General features: G+C 45.1%; 1 protein-coding gene across 1 annotated transcript; it reads left to right on the top strand.

Moving 5' to 3' along the window:
* Positions 1–432: 432 nt before the first annotated feature.
* LOC130388625 (ran-binding protein 10-like) lies at positions 433–16,164 on the top strand. Its single transcript, XM_056598043.1, is given in 15 exon segments — positions 433–782; positions 3,975–4,086; positions 6,294–6,346; positions 10,235–10,402; positions 10,545–10,567; positions 10,749–10,933; positions 11,143–11,255; positions 11,409–11,517; positions 13,472–13,620; positions 14,021–14,225; positions 14,801–14,952; positions 15,178–15,323; positions 15,662–15,773; positions 16,028–16,051; positions 16,054–16,164. Coding segments are annotated over 15 exon segments (1,854 nt in total). The 5' UTR covers positions 433–583; the 3' UTR covers positions 16,158–16,164.
* Positions 16,165–18,695: the final 2,531 nt, after the last annotated feature.

The raw sequence follows: 18,695 nt of genomic DNA, 5'->3' as shown, positions 1-18,695 counted from the left end.
AAGTATATTATTATAGCAGAATTCTTAGATGTCCAAAGAATATTTACTCTTTTCAAATTTAGGAATAATTAAGCATGGCGTGACATGACGCCTATTTTATAGATAACGTAAATTGGGTATTCCTTCCTAAAGTAGGCTAATTTAACTTACGTATCATAATCCCTGATCGTTATTGAAATCCACCATTAAATGTGGACAAAATGTTCGATCAAATCAACATTCAGGCAATGTTTTATGTCACATTATATCGGCATGTGTACAGCACGCATATTGCTACATTTCCCCACGAAGACGAGAAAAACTACATTTCCTATCTACAGTAGGCCTACAGTGGAAAGGTGAAAACCCAACAGAGATACTGAAGCGGGGTTATGTAGTCATTTAGAAAAAGTAGCCGACGGAAGGGACAGGGATTGAACTACAGTACCCAAACTTCATAGTCTATTACTACGGTAATGAGCGTTGGTGGTTATCCGGGGATGTCACACCACAGCTATTTTCTCTCACTCTCTGAGTATACTTCCATGGATTGACCCAGAGCGTAGGACAGATAAATAAACAACAAGACATCACCGAGCGAAAAATGGCAGAGCGTGGAGAAGGCAGCTTGCTGTTAGGAGATCCTACCTTTAATTTTCAGGAGCACGAACTAAACGAGAGACTGAAACGGCTTTACCCGGCCGTGAACGAGGAAGAAACCCCTTTACCCCGATCTTGGAGCCCCAAGGATAAATACAGCTATATTGGGCTTTCACAGAACAATCTGCGGGTGCATTACAAAGGTTAGAAAGCAAGTTGGCCAAGCCTTGACATCTCTTACAAGTAGTTGGAAACAATCATTTGATCAAAGAGTCTCAGATCCAATCTGTCAAAGTACTGCGGATGGGAGGGGGGTCACATAGGGTACTGAAGCGTCGAACCTGTAACACTATACGATTACATGTATGTGTTGGGAGGGGGTGGGAACTGTGGCCCACAGTATCCTATCTGCTTAAAATGATCTTTCTCTGCATGGTGTTTCGTTGTTTTCGCAATGGATGAATGTTTAAATGAGTGACAGCTCGCGACAGTTAGTCTTTTGTGATTTAACCTTCAGAAATAGGACATTTATTTATTTTTTTACATATAATGGTGTGTCTTTTTAAGTTACTGTCTATCTTCCGACTTGAATTTACGTTGTGAGTTCCCTATTAGAATACGATGCTAGCAGTGCCATCAATAACGTCGCAAAGCTGCTGGACAACCAGCAAGCTAACTAATGCCATCCACAACACATAGGAGCTAGCTATCATCATGCTATCCCCCAGCGAAAGCTGTAGCTCGGTAGCTATCCTAGCTGTTCTAGTTGTCCTTGTTATTGTTGTTAAAATAAGTTACAAAATGTCACTCCATGACATTTACGCCCTTCGTTCCTTACACAAACTGGGTATAACGTGGAATGATGTTATTGTCCGTGATAATAGTGTTAGGAGAACAACGAACGCCAGATTAAACTGTATTTGTATTTGTTTTGTTATTTCCCCGAGTGGTTGTGTCATGCCATTTTCCTATCAGGATGCATACAGGCAATGTCGTTTAAAATGTATGTAGGATAAAAGCAGAACAACCGGCTCTACTTTTTATGACTGCCATACCTAATTTCCCAAGCACGTCACCTCTTTCAGGACAGCTGCTGTAAGGGATGAGGCCTCTGCGTGTAATATTAGGCCAACTTCATCGATCTACTAATACTTCTGGTGTTTTAACGGCAAGATACAACCCAAAGTAACTTTATGAACAGAAGGTGAAATAAAGCTCAATTCAGATAATAATTCACAATGTAATTGCTTTTAGAGCTTATTATTAAATCATCGGCCTTCCAAGCCGTGTGTGTGTGTGTGTGTGTGTGTGTGTGTGTGTGTGTGTGTGTGTGTGTGTGTGTTCTATAATATATAATAAGCATCAGCAAATCACAAGGGTCAAATGGAGTATGTATACTAGCAATAGGTACTACATATGAAAACATTCTCCACTTGGTTGTTCTGACTCGGTTCTGTGTTCTCACCCTGGTGATTTGAATGCTATTTTGACCAGTGTTCCAATTATCTCTGTTCAAGGCAAGTGTGTCTTGCTAGGCATATGATGTTGCAGAAACACTGCTCTTCTTAATCAATTCATAATTTGGTCGGCACGTTGAATGAGCTTCCTGGGTTAAAACTGACCCAACAGGTTTTAGGTCTTGGCAGGTTTAAACTAGGTTTTGCCAGTATGATGGTTTATTTATATTGTGTGTGTGTGTGTGTGTGTGTGTGTGTGTGTGTGTGTGTGTGTGTGTGTGTGTGTGTGTGTGTGTGTGTGTGTGTGTGTGTGTGTAACGTGGGACCATTACCCAGAGCTTCAGAGCTCGTCAGGTCGGCTCAGCTCACCTTTTGTTATGTGTTAATTCCAACATATTATAAAAAATATTCATTTAGACCAAAGTATTTTATAGTCTACTTTTTGTCCATGCATACTTTAAAAAGTCAATTGTATGATTGATCTTCCCAGTGATAGTGTGAAGTAGTTCTCAGTGCCACCGCTCCTCCCATAGTTTTTTGCTGTGTGTAGCAGATACAATACTCACTGGGTGTATTTTGGGGCCCCTGAGGTACCAGCTCTCTCTGGTTGGGTTCCCCGTATGACCTAGTCGATGCATATACTACTAACTACATGTAGTCTCTTGGCCCAACGAGCATTGCTTTTACAATGAGGACTAAGCTTGACTAAAATAGATTGCTTGAAAGGTGCATCAACCATCAGCCTATAAAGTGCATTCACCCGCACACACACACATTCAGTCTTGCATATTTGGACTGACATATTTGGTGATAATCAAGCGTGGGCAGTCCTTACATATGGACCTGACTCTGCTACATGGGGCTAGCACTAGTTCTGGCAATGAGCCCAACCCCTAATCCCTCTAGCAATACACAAATTATGACTAATCATTTGAAGTACTTATTAGTTGCTTTGGCGCTGACCCTGACCCTGACCCTAATCCCGGTGGCAATATATGATATTTTTAGAAACGGTAAACGATAAACTATGACCAAACACTTGCATTGGTCCTAGTTTTGAGCAGCAATTGGAGTTCAACAATGTGTTTTCGCTTTATAAAAAGTGTTGATTACCTGGGTATAGTGCCATAGGTCAGAACGAACCAAGGCCATTTGAATGAGACTATCTGAACAATATTTATATTTCATTGTATGCTGATATCAAGTCAAATATTTAGTTTTATATCTTTCACAAACACTGTATTCATTTAATAGTGTGATTGTGTGTATTGATAAGTGGTGTTATGAGTAGATAGACCCTGCTGTAGATCTGCTGCATTGAGCCAGCCAATATTGTGGACCCTATTCAAAGGCCAGACTGTTTCCAATGTGGCCTTCTATGATCAGAATGTAGCCTAGGATAAGTCTTTCAGTTACCAATCAAGTTGTGTCAAACCGACAACCATTTTGTGAGCAAGTGGCTATTACCTCACAGTGATACCGTTTCTTGGAACCTTAAAATAATGATGGTCAATACAATTCATCTTGGAGTGAATATCAGTACAGTCAAGTTTTGTGGAGTTATTTTTATGGATGAGAACTCTAGCTAACAATTGCTTTGCCAATAGATTATCCACACTGGTAGGTAAAGAGTCTATTGCGTTATAGTCTAACCATCATTATAGAAGTTGTGGAAGTTACACATTCTTCAGGCTGATTCAATCAAATACTGGAGTACAGAACAAACAAAGCTGTTTCTACTGCTATAATAGTACATTTAATATTTGTTCATTGCATGAGATAGGTTTCTTATGTTGGTACAAAATCACATCATATGCTCAGGATATAAAGTATAGCCTAATATAGGGTATCTTGACCACAGCCATATATTCTCTACTCTACTGTCTAGTCTCTAGTGTTATCTCTACTTTAATTCCCTAACACTCTTCATTTTCCCAGGCCACGGCAAGAACCACAAAGATGCTGCCTCTGTGCGTGCCACACATCCCATCCCTGCTGCCTGTGGAATCTACTACTTTGAGGTCAAGATTATCAGCAAAGGGCGGGACGGGTGAGTGGACCGACTGTCACCTGTTAACCTTGGGTTTTAGTCGCAATGATGTCTTTTAGATTCCACTAATCTATCTATAGGTCAATATATTGCTGCTCCTCCTCACCACACGTGCTGATCACTCACCACTCACTTGGAATGTAATATAAAGCCATGTTGTGGAGGCAGTAGTTTCGCATCTTAAAATCCAAGTGTATGGGTGCCGTGCAATGAAAGATTAATTATGATGAAATTCCTTACAAAGCTGATGCATTAGCCAAGTGCTTTGTTGTGGAAGCAACACATTTGTTACCTCCAGATGTTTAACATTTGTCTTCACAGCTGTGCTGCAATCTGGGTTTGTCTAATTATTTATTTAATATGATTCATTGTTAATGTGGTAATGGTAAAATATTGACCCCTATTTTGGGAAATGTTTTCAAATGAACACATATAATTGTTGTGTGTTGTGTGAGTTGTTCTGAAATCCAGCTTAAGCAGGACATAAGGAGGTCTTCGTTACTTACATCAAGGAAGGCATTGTGGAGACAGCAATTGATTCTGAGCAACATTAAAGTTGCAATACGTAACATTTCAACTTGCTTGTAGCTTAAAATTACCTGGATATATCTGTGGTCAATATTTATCGATACTGATTAAAACCATGTTATCAATAAAATCACATCCTATAACATAAAATGCAACTCAGCCTTTACCCCTCTTTGATTATAATAAGCTTCTGCAGCTGGGCGTGTCTCTCCTTGCTATAGACACTCCCAAAACCCCTCCCATTGACTCCATCCACCTAGCCCCACTACACTGAGGTCAGTCAGTTCACGTCACACGTTGGGACGCCAGTTATAGTGGACAGAACTCTGCTCAATCGTACATAATCGACATTAATAAACACCCGAGGTGTAACCCTAAAAATAAAAGACACAATCCCTCCTCCCACCCTCTCTTCCTCAAGCCTTCACCTCTTGTCTCTCCAGCTTTAACCTCTTGTCTCTCCAGCTTTAACCTCTTGTCCCTCCAGCCCTCACCTCTTGTCTCTCCAGCCCTCACCTCTTGTCTCTCCAGCCCTCACCTCTTGTCTCTCCAGCCCTCACCTCTTGTCTCTCCAGCCCTCACCTCTTGTCTCTCCAGCTTTAACCTCTTGTCTCTCCAGCTTTAACCTCTTGTCTCTCCAGCTTTAACCTCTTGTCTCTCCAGCTTTAACCTCTTGTGCCTCCAGCCCTCACCTCTTGTCCCTCCAGACCTCACCTCTTGTCTCTCCAGCCTAAAAATCTTGTCTCTCCAGCCTTAACCTCTTGTCCGTCCAGGCCTCACCTCTTGTCTCTACAGCCTTATCCTCTTGTCTCTCCATCCTTAACCTCTTGTCTCTCCAGCCTTTATCTCTTCAACCTTCACCTCTTGTCTCTCCAGCCTTAACCTCTTGTCTCTCCAGCCCTCACATCTTGTCTCATCAGCCCTCACCTCTCTCCAGCCCCCATCTCTTCTCTGTCCGTCCCATTTGTCATTTCTAAATGGCATCCCAGCCTTGCAGGCATTTTCTACAGCCCTGTGAAAGAAGGAGTTGTCTGTGAAGTAAAGGATAAATAATTAAATGTGATAACCAATTAAACCTTCGGACGAGTCAAGATTTTTCTCTCTATAAACTGATTGGGCTGTTTAGTCACAGCGGATTACATTTCAATGTGCCCAGCCGAGAGACTGCGGGGCAAAGTTACAGCCCTGTACGAAAGGGGGCTGCAGAATAGCCAGTGTGGGCTGCATTTAAATAAGTTGTTGATGGTTGATGCTCACAGCCTTGGAGACCGACACCCTCCTACACTCATACTCGCAACATATTGGTGCTCTGCATGTACAATTTAGAATTATAACTATATTCTTATAAGAACTGTAACTGCGTGTTTCAGTCTTGAAGACCTCAAGCGCGGTCTACAACGTACTGCCTTCCACTGGCAAAAAGACCACATAATCCCAAAATCGATTGATTCAGAGAAGAATGTATTTTATGCTTTCTCAATCAAAACTCTTTGGAGGTGGTGGCCAGAGTTCTGCTTTGATTGAACGTGAATTCCTTTTGGTTGGCATCAAGGAATTTAGATAAAGGAAAACCTGCTTATCTAATGATATGTTTGAAATTGTCTGTATATATATATAATTTGTTTATATTGTTTGTCTCTATCATCACCTTTGTGCCTTGTTTCTGCTGTTCCATATAGGTACATGGGCATTGGCCTGTCTGCCCAGGGAGTCAACATGAACAGACTGCCTGGTGAGTAAGGAGGGATTATGGGACTTAACCTACATCATGTGTGTATAGAAACAAAAAAGTGTCTAAAAATGTGCCTCCAATTAGGCAACAGGTGTGACCAGGTTATTTGTTGTTTACACGGCCACTTGATATGCTATGTGGTTCTCCTAAGAGCAATCCCATGTGTGGACTTCCTGGCTCTGGGCCAGCTAGTCATTGGCTGTACCAAACTTCCTTAAGCCTAAGCTAATAAAAAACAAACAAATAAACAATAGTACTCTCTCTGGTTCCAATTGGACTAGCTTAAAGTCTTCAAAATGGTGGAAAAGGGCCCTTTTTGTGAGTTCTACAGATGCTCTGTGTAATGTTCAGCATGTGTTGGCTCAGAACACGAAAGAACAACACTGACTGTGCCTTTGTCAAGCATTATGCTAAGGGGCATTGTTCCCTTGTGGGGTTGAATGATGGAGGGCTGTAATAATGTGCATATCAACAGCAGAGGAGTGACGTTTTTAAATGAGTCTTTAGGAGGAAGGATTGAACAGTGCTATTGTGAGACGGAGACAGTTATGTCCATCATGAGTACAGAAATATATTAGAAATGTCCGAAGCAGTGCCGACTGGGCTGTTTCTATTGGGCCCTAGACAATCGTTTTAAGGCCATGTAAACTATAATTGGTGTGAAGGCTTATTTCCTTTAATGTGTTGGTATCTATGGCACTCATGTCCTTTTGAAATAAACCGGCTGTTAAAGATCTGAAGGCCCCCTCTCTGTAGGGCACCATTAGATCCTGCTCGTGGTCCTGCTGCTATTTACAGGACAGCTTCCGGCAGGTACAGGATTGAGGGGGCCATCATGTGTGGATAAGCCGGATAAATAGACCACTAGACTACTATTGGTTGTAGATCTCTGGGCTGGGGGAAACTGCAGCAGTTGCAGTCACAATGAGCACGTCCAGAAGTCACACAGGGTTCCGCTCTCCTACCATAGATGACCTGGAAGAGTGGGCCTAGTTTGACCCACACTGTGTGTGTGCGTGTGTGCGTGTGTGCGTGTGTGCGTGCGTGCGTGCGTGTGTGCGTGCGTGCGTGCGTGCGTGCGTGCGTGCGTGCGTGTGTGCGTGTTCTCTCTCTCCTGTGTGTGTGAGTGAATGGCAAAAAAAGAGGGAACACATACACAGAGTGTAGGCCCATGAAAATTAATATGTTTTTGTTATTGAAAGTAGGAATTACCATCATGTTTTTGTTTGTTTTTATATGTAAGATTGACAAAAACACATGCCAACGTGTGTGTGTGTGTGTGTGTGGGGGGGGGGGGGGGTTCCCAGTTCTCACATCAGGATGTCTTTAGCTAGCCTATTTTCCTGATTTAGTATGCGGTGAGCTCTGAGCAAACACAGGGTTGCTACACCCAGATACTTAATCAACCTACGTCAGTGGCTAAATGTGCAGTGGGTAATATTCAGTCGTAATTAATCACAAGGGAAATTGTTAGTGGCTATCTATCGATGTGTAAAGGATGGGGTTGAGCTAGGCCTACCTTTGTGCTATTTGTGTTGACAGACTAATACCCATGTATTTACAATTGGCATAATAGAATAAATGTTTCTGTGTCCAAAAGTATGCAATATTCAGTTTATGTAGTGGATAGATGCGTCCATTTGATGTGTGGCTTTGCTGTGTTTGATTAAGCTTGATACCGCTGCATAATGATCAAGTTCTATTGGGCTGTTGCGCTGTCACATGCAAGTGTGGGCGCAAGCATGCACTCAAGCAACTTACCCCATGCAGAAACCACGTCATCTGTGTGCATGCCTCCACAGATTGAGGGATGAGTGCAGAGCGGAACAGATGCAGAAAGCGAGAGCCTAGGTTCACCCCAAAGAATGAAACCGTGGGGCCACTGTGTAATGCATCTACATAGGGCTGTCGCCGTCATGTTTTATCGGATAGTAGGAAGGACAACTATACTATGACGATTACCTTATTACCAGCATGTTATAAGTGGGTGGAGCTCGTTGATATCTCTGCCGTCATCTAAACGTTGAAAGAAATACCCCTTCCCTCTCTGGGTATTTTTTCTTTTGATTTCTTTTTTATATTTATCATTTTACATGTTAATTGTTTTTATATGTTATGAATCTATTTTCATGTCTTTTCCCGTATATTTTGTGTTTTTTCTCATATGTTTAAGGATATCAATAATTCTGGCAAAACCGTTGATCAATGCGGGACCTCACTTGGGTTAACTGGTATCCTACAGGATCATAGGAGAGTGCTGAGATCGTTTGGTGAAGCAGATAAAAAGAGATTTCAAAAGCTGTGCTGCATGTATTTCACTGGCAAACAATACAAGCAATACACAGATATCAATCATCGTTGGTCTCCTTTGCCTTTAAATTTGGGGGCTTGAATCGAAACAGGCAGAGAAACATTCAGCATGTAATAGGCTTTAAAATAAGGATTGCACTACAATAGTTCTACAAAGGTTAGTGCCTGAATACTGGGGATCGTCTTGCCTTGTTTAACTAAATGTGTTCTTCAAGTGCACACAGTCCTCATCTCTATGCAATACTCAACAGTTGGGGTCAGATCCTTGGTTGGTATATCTATGTATTTATATGCGTGTTTTTTTTCCGTCAATAGTTCAGTGCTCTGTGATGCTGACCTCTGTGTCTGATCCTGCTGTGTGGATGCCTTCCCATTTCATTAGCATGGTGAGGCATAGAGCCTGGCTTTAGAGGCAATATCCCTGTCGGCAGATGATTCTAATACCTCACAAACACACACTCTCGTTCGCACACACGCTCACATTTACGTGGCATGCATTCACATAAGCACAAACACACACTGCATGTGTGTGCACTCACTCACCGAGTGACACACTTGTGCAGCTTCTCCAACAGACATCGGGGAAACACACAGGCCCTGTCCTCAGGAGTCTTTGCAAGTGCTGTATGTGGCGTGTTCTTTCACTAACCCCTCTTGGTTTTTGGCAGCGGTGGACCGGCTCTGGTGGCAGAGCCGCCTGACTGTGCTGGCAGAGGGTCGGCCCTCTGTACTGTCCACACTAAAACCCTCCATGCCTTCCCCTGTGTGACCGAGGAACGAACGGGTAGAGATGGACAGACAGACAGACCAACAGATGGCTTGACACAGAATATTTGTCCCGGGGAGGAAAATCCAGGCCAAACTCTTGTGTTGTTTCCAATTCTTGAAACGTCTCTGTTGGTCCTTCTAACACCCGGCTGCAGGAAATGACCTTTGTTTAAAAGTGACCGGAAGGTCCTAGCTCCCATTGAAGTCCATTTTGTGGAAACTTCTTTTGATAACTATGACTGTACCGCTCTTCTGCTAACTGGACTCGGCTGACTCGTGCGCCCCGGTTAAACGTGTGACTCCACACTCACAAGTACTTTAAACATATCCATGTGTTGACAACTGAGTGACGTTTCCTCCAGTCACCCCTATTGTTGAGACACTGCTTGACAATGACTCACCGTGTTTCACTCACAAGTGCCCCCTGCCTGCCACAGCATGGTGCACAAATATATAACCCTGTAGTGTAGCTACTGTTGTTCTTGAAGGGTCACCTAAAACACACACAAACTATTGAGATCCTTGTTTTATTTACAGTAGACCCTTAGAGTGTCTGTTTGCGTGGGTATCGTTCGTTATTTACAGCAGAGCCTAGGTCTTGTGTTTTCATAGGGATCATTGATTATTTATAATACAGCCTAGGTTGTGTGTGTAACCTTGTTTTTCTGTCAACACAAAACCAACAAACGTATTTTATTGACAGCTTTCCTCTGCAGTTTCCTGAAGAAATATAGTAGATTCAATTTGTAACATAGGACTGCAGGAAAAAATAAAAAAGTGATGCTAATCCTAATCCATGTCCTATTTTAGGATGGGACAAACACTCGTATGGTTACCACGGAGATGACGGACATTCCTTCTGCTCGTCCGGGACCGGCCAACCGTACGGTCCCACTTTTACAACGGGGGATGTGATTGGCTGCTGCGTTAACCTCATCAACAACACCTGCTTTTACACAAAAAATGGCATCAGCCTGGGTCAGCAAGATTCATAAACTACTGGACATTTGAAGAGATTTTATACTGGCTTGTGTCTTTCTATTGTAAAAAAAACTATAGCATTTAGTATCAACACGTTATAAAAGATAAACTGAACTCTTTCTGTAATTCTCTATTCCAGGTGTAGCCTTCACAGACCTCCCTGTAAGTACCCTTTAGACTACTAGTTGGCATTAAATGTACACAAAACCTACTCTTTCTAGCAATATACAACACTAAAGAACCAGTCCATGCTTGTCATTGTTCAAGAGTTAAATTTTTAGGCTATCATCAACATAACAGTCAAACAGTTGACAACACGGTTGCCATGGTTTCCATGTTCCAGCCGAACCTGTACCCCACGGTGGGGCTCCAGACCCCCGGAGAGATTGTAGACGCCAACTTTGGCCAGCAACCATTCGTCTTTGACATCGAGGACTACATGAGCGAATGGAGGGCCAAGATTGACAGCATGATCGCCCGCTTCCCCATAGGAGAGAGACTGGGGGAGTGGCAGACTGTTTTACAAAAGTACAAGCGCACGCACACACACACACACACACACACATACACACAGACACACACACACACACACACACACACACACACACACACACACACACACACACACACACACAGCTCAACAGGCAAACTATTTCTTTGTTACTTTCCCACTCACACATTTCTGGGTTGTGTGCTGCCCGTTACTTTAGCCTGTTTGTTCTCTGTTCCGTGCGCAGCATGGTGTCGAGCTACCTGGTACATCACGGCTACTGCGCCACGGCGACCGCCTTCGCCAGAGCCACCGAGACCATGATACAAGAAGACCAGAGCTCTATAAAGAACAGACAGAGTAAGGCCTTGAAATGCACACACTCACCTACACAGGCATGCATCCAGTTTTCACCTAATAGGTTTATGCTTTATAATCCCACAGCATTATTGTAACTTTTCCTGGCCTATCCGATTGTGTGAATGAGACCACCTGTTCTGCTTCGTCCAATAGGAATACAGAAGCTGGTACTGGCAGGACGTGTGGGAGAGGCTATAGAGGAAACTCAACAGCTTTACCCAGACTTGCTAGAACACAACCCCAACCTACTCTTCATGTTGAAGTAAGTGGACCTAAATAAGTAATGGACCTAAGGCAAACAAATAGATCCACGATAAGGCTGTTTGCATACCATGTCTGAATAAATGATTGTATACACGTGTACAAAAGTTAAACTGCAGCGAGTTTTTGTTTAACGGCGTTAACTTCTTCAGTTCGGCTGAAGAGCTAAATTGACCCTAGACCAAAGCACCCTGGACTAGAGTTTGGTGTGTTTGATGTGATGTGAGCTGACTTCAGGAGGAGGATTGTGTAGCTGGAGGCCCTTGATCTAGTGTGCGATATTTTATAGGGCCCCTAGTTCAGAATGGTGGATCAGTCTACCAGCCTACCCAAAAGACTGTAGCCACTGATAGGCCTATCTATCCATCATACATCTAGGTGGACACTCCCACCTGTAATGTCACTAAGCCAAAGGTCAGGGCAGATTTGGAAACGGCTTCCAACGGCTAATCACACCCACACCTGGTTATATAAGGGCAAGGCGGCCGGCTCCCATGGTTACACCCCTTCAAGCAGCTTCCAGGAAGCGGAGGACAGGTGTGTCGTATCAACGCTCAATCAGCAGGTGTCGGGGTCACCACACTATGCGCCTACCTCTCTCCCCCAACAGTGCTGAAATTCTGGTTCACACCCTGGTCGCATCGCGTTTGGACTACTGCAACTCTCTCGTCTTTGGTTTACCTGCTAAGTCCATACATTAATTACAACCAGTACAAAACTCTGCAGCCCGTATCATTACTAAAACCCCCCCCATTCAGTCACATAACACCTGTCCTGCATCAACTCCATCGGCTCCCCGTCAAATACCGCATCGTTTACAAGATCCTGCCTCTCACTTTCAAGGCCATCAACAATCTTGCCCCTCAGTATCTTACCGAGCTTCTCCATATCAAGACACCCACCCGTTCTCTCAGATCGTCTTCCTCCAGCCAGCTCACCCTCCCACCTGCTCGCCTGGTTACCATGGGGTCAAGAGCATTCAGTCGCTCAGCCCCCCACCTCTGGAACTCTCTGCCTCATGACATCCAACACTCCAGGTCCATTATCACCTTCAAATCTCACCTCAAACCGTATCTATTCAGCCGAGCCTACTCCCATTAAGTCAGTTGCATTCTTGGGACTAGAATGACCCCACTGTTTCTCTCTTGTACACTGTTTTATTATGTTGTTGTTGTTGTTTGTTATCTCTTATGAATGTTTGATTTTGTAAGGTGACTTTGAGTGTCAAGAAAGGCGGCCATAAATAAAATGCATTATTATTATTATTATTATTATTATTATTATTATTATTATTATTATTATTATTATTATTATTATTTACTACGAGTGTGTAGCAGCCGTCCCTGTGAGGGGGGGTCACCACACTATCAGTATGGCTACAGGCGTCCCTGTGAGGGGGGGTCACCACACTATCAGTGTGTAGCAGCCGTCCCTGTGAGGGGGGGTCACCACACTATCAGTGTGTAGCAGCCGTCCCTGTGAGGGGGGGTCACCACACTATCAGTGTGTAGTAGCCGTCCCTGTGAGGGGGGGTCACCACACTCTCAGTATGGCTACAGGCGTCCCTGTGAGGGGGGGTCACCACACGATCTGTGGTGTTCAAACCGGGCATGTCAGAGCTCTCCCTGGGTGGGTGTGTGGGGGGCTGGTGTCTCACCTCACGCGGCCAGGTGAGGCTGTTTAAACCAGTCATCAACTGCACATCCTGACACAGTTCATAAGAGGGTATGCATGCAGTAGCATGTGTTTAACCTGTAGAGGGAGTCCTCCAGTAGCATGTGTTTAACCTGTAGAGGAGTCCTTCACTAGGGTTTGGTTCTGGCTCTTTAATAGCATGCATCTGTAATCCGGGGTCACTGTAGATGAGGGCTGTGCTGAAGGACATGAACAGTTAAACCGTCTCCTTTGGTTTCCCCTGCTCCAGCCAAGCGTGCTCATGTGGTGTGGTCTCCCAGGTGTCGGCAGTTTGTGGAGATGGTGAACGGCACCGACAGCGAGGTGCGCTGCTTTGGCGTCCTCTCCCCCAAGTACCAGGAGAGCCACCCGGGCTCCCCCAACCTCAGCCCCCTACACGGGGCCGCCGGCACACAGCTACACAGCGGAGGTACCCAGCCCCCCCACGCTCTCTCTCTCTCTCTCCTATGTACCCCTCCTCTCCTTCCTCTCTCTCCTATGTACCCCTCCTCCCCTCCCTCTCTCTCCTATGTACCCCTCCTATCCTCCCTCCCTCTCCTATGTACCCCTCCTCTCCTCCCTCCGTCTCCTATGTACCCCTCCTCTCCTCCCTCTGTCTCCTATGTACCCCTCCTCTCCTTCCTCTCTCTCCTATGTACCCCTCCTCTCCTCCCTCTCTCTCCTATGTACCCCTCCTCTCCTCCCTCTCTCTCCTATGTACCCCTCCTCTCCTCCCTCTCTCTCCTATGTACCCCTCTCTGTCCTCCTTTCACCTGGCTCTCCTGTTCTCTGATCTGGCTCTCTCTCTTTCTGCTCTGCTGTGTTCTCAGGCTCAGACAGCCCCACCTGCAGCAACGGGGTGACCCCCCCCAGCAAGTCCAAGGGCAGCAGTAAGCACCCGGGGGTGCCCTCCTCGGCCTCCTCCTCCTCCTCCTCCTCCTCGCCCTCCCCCTCCTCAGTCAACTACTCGGAGTCCAACTCCTCGGACTCGACCAAGAGCCAGGCGCACAGCGCCCACAGCCCCCAGGAGACCAGGTAGGGGGGGTTTACTGACTGTTTTACCCCTGCTGGTGGGGGGCGGGGTGCGAGGCTTACGCCTGGGCCAGCTCACTGTTTGAGTGCATCTGTTTACTACGAGAACACACGGCTTCATTAGCAAGTTGGTCGAGAATAAAACACGACCAATCCGTGAGTCCGTCCATCCAAGGGATAAATGATTTTATAGAGAGAGAACACACATACACACACACACACACTCACACACACACACACACACACACACACACACACACACACACACACACACACACACACCAACACACACACACACACACACACACACACACACACACACACACACACACACACACACACACGCACACTGCTAAATGGAAAGCTGGTATAAAGCAGGTATAAACAAATTGCTAGATTAAGGCCAGAATTAAATCCTGTTGGTTTTCCTCTGCAGATCACATGCTTGGAAACATGTGATTTAATATTGTGTGTGTGTGTCTTTGTGTGTGTGTGTCTTTGTGTGTGTGTGTGTGTGTGTGTGTGTGTGTGTGTGTGTGTGTGTGTGTGTGTGTGTGTGTGTGTGTGTGTGTGTGCAGCGACAGTGAAATGGAGATTGAGAGTGAGCACTATAGCAACGGTGTGGCTGAGCGTTCCTCGGCGGCGGCGGCGGCGCGGGTCATGAACGGCACGTACAAACACCAGGAGGTGCTGCAGACAGACACCAGCAGCAGCAGCAGCAGGGTCAAAGGTACGCACACACACACACACACACACACACACACACACACACACACACACACACACACACACACACACACACACACACACACACACACACACACACACACACACACACACACACAGCATAATGTGGATCATTCCATTTTTTTAATCGAGTCAATTGAAAGACACATGAAGGCTAAACCCACAGAAATATATTTGTAAACTGTTTTGTGTGCGTGTGCGTGTCCAGAGGAGAGCTGCAGCAGTAAACAGCTGTGTGGGGGGAACCAGGAGGCCACGGAGAGGATGATCCAGTTTGGCCGAGAGCTGCAGACGCTCAGCGAACAGCTGTGCCGCGAGTACGGCAAGAACGCCGCGCACAAGAAGATGTTACAGGTAGGAGCGCAGACACACACACCTGAGTACAGACACACCCTGTTCTGGGGCGGAGCACGGTGAACAGCGGTACAGGACGACCTGCGGCTGAACTCCAGGGCCTTCGCCCCGTTCATGTTCTTTCAGTTGTGTTGCACTTTTGTCCAATCAGTGTACCAGATGTCATGTTCAACACGAGATACATTTGTGATATTTGATTTTTTTTTGATATTTGAGATATATTATATATTATTATTATTATTATATATTTGAGATATTCGAGATACATTTGATATCGTCCAGAGCGGTGTCCTTTGCCCTGGATCTGAAAAAGGCTCTCTCTGCGTCTGTGTGCCCAGGACGCCTTCAGCCTGCTGGCCTACTCCGACCCCTGGAGCAGCCCCCTGGGCCAGCAGCTGGACCCCATGCAGAGAGAGGCCCTCTGCTCGGCCCTCAACAGCGCTATTCTGGGTAGGACCCTCGCCGCCCCCCTCCGCCCCGCGGGCCGGCCCGGGCGTCCGCTCAACCGGGTCATGTGCCCGCGGATCTACCGCGCTGTTGATTAGCTACACCTGTCACGCTTGATTTGCAGACCCCATACTGAGTGTGTGTGTGTGTGTGTGTGTGTGTGTGTGTGTGTGTGTGTGTGTGTGTGTGTGTGTGTGTGTGTGTGTGTGTGTGTGTGTGTGTGTGTGTGTGTGTGTGTGTGTGTGTGCGTTCCACAGAGTCCCAGAACCTGCCCAAGCAGCCTCGTTGATGCTGGCGCTGGGCCAGGCCACAGAGTGTGTCCAGCTAATGGCCCGCGTTCGCTCCGGCTCCTGCTCCTTCGCCAGAGTAGACAACTTTTTGCACTAACCCCAGTCCAGGTGAGCGGATTAGGTTAGCAAAACCCCAGTGGTCTTATCATAGCGTCTACGTTGTTAGCACTGCCTCATGGACAGTGGGAAGGATTTCTGATTTACAGAAATGGGGAGAAGGATCTCTAAGTGACACTTTTGGGAATTGTTTGGCTCCCTCCTGTGAACGTCAGACACGGATGTTTATGGAAGATATTGTTAATGAATGAGGTTGCATCAGTTAGAATGTATTCTGCGAGATTCAAGTCTTATGTCCCCATAGATAGGCATCTATCAGATTTCAGATTTCAGACTCCAATAACATCCAATCACACATTCTAGTGTACAAGCCTTGTAGTCGCAAGCAGTGATAACAGTGATCGATTAACATACTAAATCTCTTATCTGTTCACTCATCACAGGTTCACCTCAGCAGTCTTGACAGAAGGCCTGTCCATCAGGCGGTTGTCAAAGCGACGGGAGGAGAGAGCATGTGTGGATTGGTGTTATTGTCTGGGTCGGACGCTGCCAGTGGACGGACGGAGGAGGGAGGAGACTTCCTGTTCATTTTAGTATTATTGAATACAGAATTGTGTGACGCTATTTAAAAATAATGATACTTGTTTTATCGAGAGAACTTAGTTATTTGGTCCGTTTGTTGTGTTCATCTTTACATTTAAGGATTTCTTCTTTTGTTTTCGCAGGGTGAATTGTGATTCCCTGCTCCTCAGTATTTTACACACACTGCTTGGTTGCATCATATCACACACTTATCAGCGTCACAATCCTCCTGGCCGGTTGCCATAGCGCCACGAGTTGACTCCTCCCCCACAGGAAACGGGTGATTCAACGCTTGAAGTAGAGTTCCGATTATTGAGGAATGCAGACCATTGATTTCCTCCCTCCCTGCAGATAAAAGTCAGACAGATTTGTCCTTTAACATTACATTTTTATTTATATTCAACTCTGCAATACTGATCTCCTTTCTGCAGTACAAGAACATATTATATGTTGGTCATATAATGCCTATTCTACATGATTAGCCCAAACCTGAGTTTGAAATGGCGACTTGCACCGACCAAATCATGATCAAACAAAGCGTCTCTGATAGAGACACCGCTTCTACAATTTGTATACGCCTCTTCATTTCAGTGGAGAACCTCATACCTTCAACCTTCAACTACATTTAATGACGGAAAATTCAAGCATAAACCCACAGCAAGCTATGTACAGCCTTAGCAAACAGACTGCCATGGTCCCTGTCTCTAGGACTGTGTAACTTTGGTAGTTGAGTGGTGCTGTATCTGTATCTAAACCAACGCCGAACATAAGCCACGTGGCATGTCCACTGCAGGGCTGCTTCCCACGCAACTAAGATCCACTCTGCCTGAACCATCCAGCATCCATATGTGTCACCATCATATCTGCTCTTTGATTGGATTGGCTCTCCCGCAGCTATTTCAGTTCTTGTGTATTTATGACGCATTGTTTCTAAAGATTACATTCTGACACAAGTTCTATTTAAAAATTGTAACAGTGAAAAGTATTTTTCTTTACTGACATACACAGACACAAACGGATACTTTTTGGTTAGTGTTTTATTTTTTGGTTGCACAATCTTTATATAATCTGCTGGTATTCAAAGACCCCTCCCTTAAATAAAGAAGCATCAAATATACAATAGGATCCATTGGCTAAAAATATGCTGGAATCCAGCAATAGTAAAAGTGTTTAAGTTGTTAAGGTCGAAAACAAAACAAAACTTTGTTAAAGACAAATGTACAAATGTAAATGATCAAACCTACTTTGGATACTGCTGAAAATTCATGTTTGGTTATAGTCACATAAGTGTAAATAAGGTCACTTAGTGTCTACCAGCTGTTTCTGTCTCCGTCTATCTCCATCTCTGAATTCAGGCAAACCTCTGGGGCTTGTGGCCGGACAGGAGGGGCGGTGTGGAACTACTGAACCCCAGTTTAGTACTGTATCATAGCTCTGCAGAGTTCTCAGGACCCTCAGATGCATTAATGGCAATATGAGGCCAAAGCAGTAGGATACAGGGAAGAGCCAGGCAATCGCTACCTACCCCATCGGTGACTCTCATACCAAAAAAACATGTTTTATCATTCCTCCCGAAAGTTCCCTTTGTAAGAGATAATGGCTTTTATCTATGCATTTATCTTTTATAAATACGCGTTGTTTATACATTCAAACCCAGACTTCAATTAGACTTTTGTGTTTCACCGTTACCTTTGTATCCGAAGTGGCTCAGAACAAACGCACCGGTTCTGGCTTGGATCTCCAGTTGTTTTTTTCCAGACCTCTGCCAAACCCACCCTAGCTGTATACTGATCAAAAGCACACCGTACAAACTCCTGCTATTGTTGTTTTAGACTGTAGCAAACTGATAGCTCTTAGACCCTACCCCTAAGATGCTGCCCAGCCCACCTCATCCATTTTTATCAAACCTCCACTACCAGCGCTGGTTGTTTGACAACTTGCTGTAGCATTTGTGCTTTACATTTCCACTCGTGAGAGAATTTGGTTCCTTTGTAGT

Source organism: Gadus chalcogrammus, chromosome 9 (assembly GCF_026213295.1).
Source record: "Gadus chalcogrammus isolate NIFS_2021 chromosome 9, NIFS_Gcha_1.0, whole genome shotgun sequence".
Taxonomy (NCBI): Eukaryota; Metazoa; Chordata; class Actinopteri; order Gadiformes; family Gadidae; genus Gadus; species Gadus chalcogrammus.
Note: the sequence above shows the minus strand (reverse complement) of the source record. Positions and strands in the feature narration are given on the sequence as shown.